General features: G+C 48.3%; 1 protein-coding gene across 1 annotated transcript; it reads right to left on the reverse strand.

Moving 5' to 3' along the window:
- Positions 1 to 7,955: 7,955 nt before the first annotated feature.
- Positions 7,956 to 10,287, reverse strand: ZNF786 (zinc finger protein 786). Its single transcript, XM_043462391.1, has 2 exons — positions 10,279 to 10,287; positions 7,956 to 10,096 (listed from the first exon to the last, which is right to left on the reverse strand). Exons 1-2 carry the CDS (start codon positions 10,285 to 10,287, stop codon positions 8,417 to 8,419), a joined length of 1,689 nt encoding a protein of 562 aa, XP_043318326.1. The 3' UTR covers positions 7,956 to 8,416.
- Positions 10,288 to 10,522: the final 235 nt, after the last annotated feature.

The raw sequence follows: 10,522 nt of genomic DNA on the forward strand, positions 1-10,522 counted from the left end.
GCTGTCTCTTTTTTCTAGAAACTTATTGAGGGCTAAATACAAGCAAGTTGCAACATCTGAATTTTTTTTCTCCCTGCCAGCTCCCTAATACTCCATATTAGTATGCACATGGTCTAAGTCCCAAGGCACTAGAGGTGACAGCTATTACCTAGCAAAGACTGTCACCTTCTCAGCCCAGGACAGTCATTACTCCTTTCACGCTACTTTTTCTATGCAGCCAAATCCAAATTTTAGGATCAGTTAGTTACACACAAATCCCCATCCTGTTAACAACTTCTATGTCTTTTAGGACTCTCCATTTTGTAAGAGAAAATGCAATTCCAAGACATTTTAAACGATAAGGAGATGTTACTGGTTCACACATGTGAAGAATCAGGGACAGAATAAGCTTAGGAACTGTCTATACAGAGCTCAAACAATGTTACCAGGATGAAGTTTCCTGATCTCTCAGTTCTGCTTCCGTGTATCGGGTCAGCATTTCTTAGCGCTGCATCCTTCCTCGTTCATATCCATCACGAAGGAGAGTGTTTTTCCCCCATGTAAATCATTCTCAAAGGATGAGGAAGTTATAACACAATTCTCAAACAGCAAAAGTATGGGTAGTTTTCTCCTCTCATAGATGGCATGTTCTACCTTTAACATCAGCACCATCTGCATGAAAACTTTAAGTGGATGATTTTCAGTCCAGTTACACTCTTTCACCACTATGTGGATGACTCAATCACTGTTGAATTTTCAACTGCAAAAGTGACTTGAATAAAAATACATGACTTTAAAAGATACCGGATGGGTAGGTCAAGTTTCTTGTCTTGTTAAAGGCTGACAAAGTAGCAAACAGAAAGTATGGAAGATTTGCTGAGACTTGCTTATCCTTTGATTTCATGAATTACTCTCAAATTTTCAACAAAACACCTCATGCCTACAGAGGTCAGTCTCCTGCATACCTCTCATCACACACATGTAAAATTCATTTTGCTGCTTATCCTGATTCTCCTACTCCTGTGCTCAGAAACAGATTGCCATGTCATCAAAGGGCACTACCACCTGGACCCCCAAACACATTTCTTTCTGTCTCAGTTCAGTTCAGTTGCTCAGTGATGTCCAACTCTTTGCGACCCCATGAATTGCAGTACACCGGGCCTCCCTGTCCATCACCAACTCCCGAAGTTTAATCAAACCCAGGTCCATTGAGTCGATGATGCCATCCAGCCATCTCATCCTCTGTAGTCCCCTTCTCCTCCTGCCCCCAATCCCTCCCAGCATCAGGGTCTTTTCCAATGAGTCAACTCTTTGCATGAGGTGGCCAAAGTATTGGAGTTTCAGCTTCAGCATCAGTCCTTCCAATGAACACCCAGGACTGATCTCCTTTAGGATGGACTGGTTGGATCTCCTCTCTGTCTCAGTAATGTTTAAAAGCCTTCTACTATTGTTTCTATCAGGCAAAAAGTTATGACATAGATCTTGAGAAGCCAGACTTTCCAACATGCAAAATGGGCAAGGCTTGGATGACCAGAAAGAGCTTGTGACGGTTTTTCCAAAATTTAATGTTTGTTGCAAACAAAGCAGATTTATAACCTGACAGAGGTGGAACATTCAACATATAGCCCGTTTTACAGGAACATTGAGGGGGCAGGGGATTCATAAAGAAGTCAGTCACTGGAACTGCCAGAGACACTCATTTCTAACTGGAGAAACACAACTTGAAACAAAGAGTCTGATTCAGTAAAAAGAACATTTGAGTACGTCGCCTAAGACACAGTCATGTAATTATCTATTGTATGGCATAGTTGTGTAAATGTGTTAAAAAACCGTGTGATAAAGGACACACAGAACTGTCTTCAACATTTCCTGTGAGAAATCTGAAACACATTTATGTTAAGAAAGTTACATTTACAGAGACTTCTACAATTGCTAGTTTGACTCCACTAAAATGAAACTTAAACTGAAAACTATTTGCCCCAAGAGCATATTAGGAATGTCAGAAAGAAATGATAAATCATCCACGATCTTTTCAAGGCCATTTGCACAACAGAATCAAAACACCACTTTCCCCAAAAGATGACAAAGGGGACTAAGGAAAAAGCACTCTAGTTTCTTGACAACTTGAAATATGTGAAACAGAAGCTTAATTAAGCAGCCCCAGCCCAAGAGAAACAATACTGTCAGTATTAATATTTACTAAAGGAAAAAAGTCCCAATAAACATTAAATTTGCATGGAAGGGAAGGGAGGAGAGCACAGAACTGGAACTCAAAAAACAGGCTGTATTCTCAATCATGAGCTATGTGACCTGGGGCAAGTCACTTCAACCTCTCTGTAACTCCCTTTCCTCACCTCTACAATGAAGGAATTGGATGATGATCTCTAAAGATTCTATTCTAAATTCCATTTTTTTGTGTTAGTGTAAAACACAGTAAGAAATTGTCCTGTTCCTTGAGAAATATTAGTTTCGACTTTAAGTATCTGGAACCTGAGTTACTGTCACCCCTAGGGATCTTTGAAAGATTTGAAACTAAGAGTTGCAACCGTCATTATCGTTTTCTAAAGAACTACACTCCCTACAATTGCAATTTATTAATAGTATTATACTATATGTCCCCTATGGGATCTCTTTCCCTTTCTCAGCCATAATTCCTTTAGCTCTTTCTCCCATGCTGTATCTTTACCAACAGTACTCCCAGCACACAAACGGAGCTTCAGAGAAACAGAAACATTCAGAAAGCCCTGGACTGACCATAAAGTCAGTGGCTGTGCATAGGCCTCTTCCATTCATTGATTCAACAAGTTTTCCCAACTGGGATCACACACCACATGGGTAACAAAGATTTTTTTTTAAAAAAATCACTTCTCTGCTTCAAGGAACTTAAGTGTCCACGGCTGAGAACACAGATTTCCCTGCACGTCCCCCTCTGGGCAACACGCGAACTCGGCTGAGGCTGCAGACTTCAGTCAGTTCGAGCATCCAGGACCGTTGCCTCCTCCTGGCCGGCTCCCGCCGGAGCAGGCTTTTTTTTCCTCCTGCGAGCGCGCACTGCTCCCTCTGCCAGGCTGAGTGGTCGCTGCTCCCAACTGATGACACCTGCAGCCTGGGTAGCCCAAGATCCGGAACATGGCCGCTGAGCCAACCACCGGAGTGATGCCAGGCGGGATTCCAGACCTCTGCCGGACGCAAGGTCCCCTTTTCCAAGGCCCGGCTGCTGCTACTGCCGCTGGGAACCAGGCTCTAACTGCCGCCAGTGGGTGGGAGGGGCGGGGAGGCGGGGCCTGCACCCCTCCTGCGCCCGTTGCCCTGACGACACGCAGGCCATCCTGGGAACGTTGCCTTTCTGGTCCGGTTTAGGGACTGGGATCCCACAGCGCCGACTGCAGGCAGGAGGAGCCAAGAATCTCCAGAGGCATCCTGGGAGCGAGGTGCCTTCAGCTAGCTGTTCAGTCGCTAAATGCTGTCCAGCTCTTTGCGACCCCAAAGACTGCAGCACGCCAAGCTTCCCTGTCCTTCACTATCTTCCGGAGTTTGCTCAAATTCATGTCCTTTGAGTCAGTGATGCTATCTAACCACCCCATCCTCTGCCGCCCCTTCTCCTTTGGCCTTCAGTCTTTCCCAGTATCTGAGTCTTTTCCATTGAGTGGCTCTTTGAATCAGGTGGCCAAAGAACTGGAGTTTCAGCTTTAACATCAGTCCTTCCAGTGAATATCCAGGGTTGATTTCCTTTAGGATTAACTGATTTGATCTCCTTGTAGTCCAAGGGACTCTGTTTGCCATGAAGTGATGTGAACAGAGGTCATGATCTTAGCTTTTTTAATCCTGATGTTCATCCAGTAGGTGTCCATGACTCTCAGGATGTCTTGACTGGGAGTGCTAAAATTTAAACTCTGGCCTCTTTCTCCTTTGATAATTACACAAGGCTGGACCTAAAATTGATAAGCATATAAATCAGGGAGGTGTATCATGTGTAAGGTTGTCCCTTTTCTGCCTCAATTTTTTGGTACTCCAAACTACTCCTTGTCCATTAAAAAAACTAATCAGTAGTTGACCTCATAAAAGACACAGACATTTTTATGTGGATTATTACAATGGAGACAGTCCTTCAGACAGCTCTGAAGACTTTCACCTGTCAGAAGTCAAAACACAGTTATACAGGTTTTTGAGACAAAGGGTTATACATTAAAGTACTGTAATGACAATTTATATATAGTCCAACAAGGCAACTAGTGGGTTATTGTGACCCCTTAGAGGACAGAGAAAAGAATATTAACTCCTGAGGAGTTACACTGCCGGTGCCAGGTGGAAATTGGGTGGGGATTTGGGTGGGGATTTTTGGTGAGTTAGGCACTCCGTGTCCTCCAAGGGGATCTAGTTAGTATGTAATGCAGGTGCACAATGCGCTCTAGGCGGGTGGAGTAACGGCAGGGGGAGACTTTTTTCTTCTGGCTACTCAGCATGGCATGTGGGATCCTAGTTCCCTGACCAGGTCACCCTGAGCAGTGGAAGCTCAGAGTTCTAACCAATGGATGGCTAGGAAGTCCCCACGGCAGAGAGACAGTTTGGTTTAAAAACGTTCTTGCCCTGTCTTAAAAATAACTATCTCATCACCCTCTTCAGGGCTTCCCAGGTGGCTCAGTGATAAAGAGTTTGCCTGTCAATACAGGAGATGCAGGATTAATCCCCTGGAGTAGGAAACAGTAACCATCTCCAGTATTCTTGCCTGGAAAATTCCATGGACAGAGAAGCCTGGTGGGCTACAGTCCATGGGGTCTCAAAGAGTCAGACATGACTGAGTGACTAAACACCACCACCACCAACAACTGGTTATCTAGCTGATTCTCTCAGATGTTTCAGGTATACAATCATACGATGCATTCCACAATGTTAATAGCTTAGCAGTGATCTTCTTAACGGAAAAAAACTGTTTAAACCATTCTGTCACTTTAATATGATCATTGTTGGGCCAGTCATATTTATTCTTCTTCTGTGTGCTGTGTGTGCTTGTGTGCTTAGTCGCTCAGTCGTGTCCAGCTCTTTGGGACCCCATGGACTGTGGCCCGCCAGGCTCCTCTGCCCGTGGGGAGTCTCCAGGCAAGAATACTGGAGTCGGCTGTCAAGCCCTCCTCCAGGTGATCTTACCAACCCAGGGATCAAACCCAGGTCTCCCGCCTTGCAGGTGGTCTTGCCAACCCAGGGATCAAACCCAGGTCTCCTGCATTGCAGGTGGTCTTGCCAACCCAGGGATCAAACCCAGGTCTCCTGCATTGCAGGTGGTCTTGCCAACCCAGGGATCAAACCCAGGTCTCCTGCATTGCAGGTGGATTCTTGCACTCTGGTATCATTTTCATTTGTCTGAGTCACCAAGGAAGCTCAAGAATACTGGAGTGGGCAGCCTATCCCTTCTCGAAGGGAACTTCCCCACTCAGGGATTGAACCAGGGTCTCCTGCATTGCAGGCAGATTCTTTACCAGCTGAGCTACCCAAGAAGCCCATTCCTTTGTAGAAGATAGAACTTTTATTTTTTTGCAAGTCACAGATTCCACCAGATTGTAATAGCATTGATTTTTTTAAGAAAGTTTGGGTAGGAAAGGAAGAGAAGTTTTAGAAACTTGTGCTTAAAATAATACCTTCTTTCCCAGAAATCCCTCAGTTCTTTAGACACCACTCTGGCATCTTTTTCGTCTGTGAGGTGGGCAACCTGGAGTACTTGGGTTTAGCTGGGTGGTGCCCTTTTCCTCAACTTCCTCCACAACACTTCCAGTTTCTAATAAGATTCAAACACTCTGGATCTTTTACTGTCTCTGAGATCCTCCAATTCTGTACATATTCAACATCTACTTAGTTGTGCCAGGTCTTAGTTGTGGCACACAGGATCTTTAATCTTCACTGTGGCATGCAGGATCTTTAGCTGTGGCATGCGACCTCTTAGTTGCAGCATGTGGGATCTAGTTCCCTGATCAGGGGTCGAACTGAAGCCCCCTGCATTGGGATTGCGGAGTCTTAGCCACTGGACCACCATGGAAGTCCCAGGTCAAACCAGTTCTAACAGGCAGTATGTGAGAACACCAAACCGGAGGCCCTGGCCCTCAGTCTCCCTCAAAGCTTCTACCTTATCACATCTTCCGCCTTCCCTTTTCCCACAGGGACCCCTCTTCCTCCTCTTCCTCCTGCTCCGTCATCTATATCAGGGCCCCTGACCCTTCTTTCCTCATGCTTGTGAGGCTGGCTGCCCCGTGATCACCGCTGACATAACCATGTATCTTTAGTGATTACGTATGTGCTCAGTTGAGACTAAGTCTGACTCTTATCTAACCTCATGGGTTGTAGCCTGCCAGGCTCCTCTGTCCATGGGATTTTCCAGGCAAGAAGACTGGAGTGGGTTGCCATTTACTCCTCCAGGGGATCTTCCTGACTCAGGTATTGAACCGGCGTCTCTTGCATTGGCAGGCAGATTCCTTACCACTGACCCATCTGAGAATCCCATAAACCTGCCTAAATCATATCACTTCTTAATATTATCTAATATATTATGTAATATCTAACACAAATTTGTTAGTGTCTGTCACATAGGAGAGTGCGCTAAAATCAATTAAAGATTTATTCTGACTTGAAGTTCTATTTTGTCACTTAAAACTGAAGGCCTTCATCCTTGGATACTCTCATTATTAATGGACTAAGGGCTACTTGGCTGGAGCCGGGGCTATCCTTCAGTAACATTTTCCAAAATTGAGTCCTGCAGAACTCTATGTCCACAGATCATAGTGTTGGGGTAGGGGGGAGATGGGGGAGAAAGGAATCCCAAGATCAAACAAATTCAGAATATTAGAATACATAATGTCTTCCTCTTGAGAATCATAGATTATGTGTATGTAGGAGGAAACTATTTAACTTAAAGTAATCGGCCATGTTATTCTTTTTTTCCCAGAATATCTTTGGATGCAGTGTTCCAGAGAAAAATCATCTATGAACCATTGCTTTTTTTCCCCATCTTTTTCTTGGCAGTGCCTCAAAGCTTGTGGGATCCTAGCTCCCCCACCAGGGATTGATTTTGGGCCACGGCAACAAGAGCATATGGAATCCTAACCACTGAACCACCAAAAGATTCCCAACCTCCCAATCATTGCTTTATAATAATGTCCATTACAGTCTACTGATGGCTTATTTCCTGTCATCCTGCAGAACTGCAGGTCAGCCATTCTTTTAACATGAAACATGAACCCTCTAAAGTCAGGAATTCTTTGGATGGAGTACAACTCTCTCCCTGAGGTATACACATTCTGTTCTCATGCAACCTGCACCGATTGTGACAAATGGGGTGTTCTCCTGTATTTCTATTTGCGTTGTTACTTTGAACGTTTGTTTGAAAACTCTCTACACAGAACTGTTGTTGCCTGTCATGCTTCCTGCTTAGCTTTATTACTTTGTCTTAACTCAAGGCTTTAGTCATCTGCCTAGAAAGTCACTCCTGGAAATCTCACGCACTTTCAGTTGCAAACAGCACCTGTGTTCTGGAACTCCCAAACCACCTACCTCCTGTCTCTCTCTCTCAAATAAATTCTAGTCCGGGGGAGGGGGGGATAAATTAGGAGTTTGAGATTAATATATACAGCAAAAAGAACCTAATGTATAACACAGGGAACTATATGCAATATTCTGTAGTAACTAATAAGGGAAAAGAATCTCAAAAAAATACACACACACACACACATATATGTATGTATAACTGAATCGCTTCGCTGTACACCCAAAACTAACACATTGTAAATCAACTACACTCCAACTGGGGGAAAAAAAAAAACCACCACCACCACCACCAAACTCCAGTCCCATACGACTTAGCACCTTCAGTTTTTTCTTCAACCCAGCTTAACCAAATTTTTCTTACGATTATCATCTTTTCCTTAAGGGAACTATGCATAATCACTGTGGAACCTGCTATGATACTCAGCATTCACAGCGACACACCCCGATTCGGAGAACTCATTTTATTGCTATTAGCTTCAAATAAATGAATCAAAACCAAATCCAGTATCATTTCACACCTGCAACAAAATTCACTGGATTGAACCCCCTGCTTATGTTCATACTATGAAGAGAAGAGCTGACATTTAACAGCCATCCCATGCTTTTGAGAACAGTACTGGAGGGCTTTCCTGCTGTCTAAATTCAAGTAGGGATTTCAGAGTTAGCTTATTAGCATGTGGTGGGGAAATGACCCTATAAGATGGTGGGAAGAACAAATACCTCTTTTTATCAATGGATAAAAAAATATATTAATAGCTGGTGATGTTTTAAACGAGAGAATCTTTGTGGTTTCTCCTATTCCTAACTTGCATTCCATTCTTGCTCTGTCTTACCAGATGTGGGGGTTCGGCTGTGGATTTCCAGGCAACACCGACTCGGCTGACCGCTTTGGGTGCCCTCCTTGGCCTCAACTCCAGTCGGCCTCGATCATCGCAAACAGCTGGCTGAGCCTTTTCTTAACGTCAGGCTCTCTGCGGACACGGCAGGATTTCGCGTGCACTCGGACGTGTTCGGCCAGTTTCGACTTGTAAATGAAGCCCTTGCCGCAGTCTGCACAGGCGAATGGCCGGTCGGGCCGGTGGATGCGCTGGTGCCGGAGCATGTGGCCCCTTTCCCGGAAGTTTTTGTCGCACTCGGGGCAGCGGAAAGGCCTCTCCCCGGTGTGCAGGCCCTGGTGGCTGAGCAGCTGCGCCTTCAAGCGGAAGCGCTTGTCGCACTGGGGACACTGGAAGGGCTTCTCGCCCGTGTGCGTCCGGACGTGCTCCACGAGCTTGGACTGCTTGGCGAAGCCCTTGCCGCACTCGCAGGAGAAGGGCATCGGGCCGCCGTGCAGCAGCTGGTGCGCCTTCAAGTCGGCCTTCACGCGGTAGCTCTTGCCGCAGTCGGGGCACAGGAAGGGCCTCTCGCCCGTGTGCAGGCGCCGGTGGCTCCGCAGCTGCCCCTGGAGGCGGAAGCGGCGGCCGCAGTCCGGGCAGCCGAAGGGCCGCTCGCCGCTGTGCACGCGGAAGTGCTCAGCCAGCTTGGACGGCCGCGTGAAGCCCCGGCCGCACTCGGCGCACTGGAAGGGCCGCTCGCGGCTGTGCGTGCGCTCGTGCGCCTTCAGGATGCCCTTGAGGCGGAAGCTCTTGCCGCACTCCGCACAGCCGAAGGGCCGCTCGCCGCTGTGCACCCGCAGGTGCTCACGCAGCTTGCACGGATGCGCGAAGCCGCGGCCGCACTCGCCACACGCCAGCGGCCTCTCAGCGCCGTGCCGCAGCCCGTGGGCCCGCAGCGGGCTCCTCAGTTGAAACCCCAGGCCGCACTCGGGACCTGGGCAGGGCGGCTCGTGCGAGGGCGGCTGCCAGTGGAGCCGCAGCCGCCCGCGCTGGCGGAAGGCCGGACCGCACTCAGCGCACCGGCAGGGCCGCTCCGCGCGGTGCACGTGGGTGTGGTCGGAGACCCCGCACCGCCGGGAGGGACGCCGGCGGCACGCGCCACAGGAGGACGGCCTCTCCCCACCGGGGCCAGGCTCGAGGGCCGCCGGGTCTCCAGCCCAGCGGCCACACGCCTGACCAGCCAGGTTCGAGCTCGGAGGGAGCTCGGCCTGCTCGGAGGCTGCCCCGGCGCCCTCTCTCGGGGAGACTGGCCTCTCCACGCCCGGGGGCCCCCGGGAGGCACTGTCGTCGCAACCGGGGCACGGGGAAGGCCGTGGTGGCGTCAGGCGGCAGCCGCACGTCTCTTCACTTTCGAGGCCTAGCGGGTGGCTCTCCTCTGCCCCGACCGCCAGGGGGCTAAGCAAGGGCGGCTTCCGATGGAAGCCCCGCCCACATCCGAGGCAGCGGAAGTGAGTCTGGCTCCGAGGCTGCTCTGCCTCGGGTTGTTTGCTGAGTTGCTTCCAGGCCTTTGAGTGGCTTCCCTGGTGCCGCTCTAAGAGATTCTCATTCCAAAAGCTTTCCCCACAGAAGGCACAAGACTGCTGGAGGCCCTCCCCTGAGGCGGTTTCTTGGAAGCCTGGGAGACCCAGGGCTCTGGGGCTTGCGATTCTGTCTCTTTGGGCGGGTTCCCTGGAGCTGTGGACCGCTGGGAGTAGAGGCCGAGTATTATGTCTCTGTGGGTTCACGAGGGCAACGGCTCGGTCAGGCCTGAAGGAAACATCTTCACTTTTTCCTGATAAGGGTTCAGAGGAACGGTGACTCTGAAGAGGATCTACTTGGAAATGGTAATGAGCTTCTGAACTCACAGCTTGTTGGTTTCCTGAAACGGAAAACAAGATTCAGTCAGTATCCCAGCCTGTGTCATGGCTAAGGCTTTTGTGATCAGTGGTGGAAACCTGAGGTGGCCCAGGAGCCCAACTTCCACTGAACTAAACCAGCAGCTCCTTTCAGTGGGGGGCAATTTCATGACCAGGAGAGTCATGAGTCTTAGCTTAGGACTAAACTGAACAGACCTATCTTAGAATACTATTGAAAAGAGGACACTTAGGTCACAAGTGTAGGGCCTAGGCTCTGGCATCAGACTGGGTTCAAATCCGGTC

This window comes from Cervus canadensis, chromosome 3, assembly GCF_019320065.1.
Source record: "Cervus canadensis isolate Bull #8, Minnesota chromosome 3, ASM1932006v1, whole genome shotgun sequence".
Taxonomy (NCBI): Eukaryota; Metazoa; Chordata; class Mammalia; order Artiodactyla; family Cervidae; genus Cervus; species Cervus canadensis.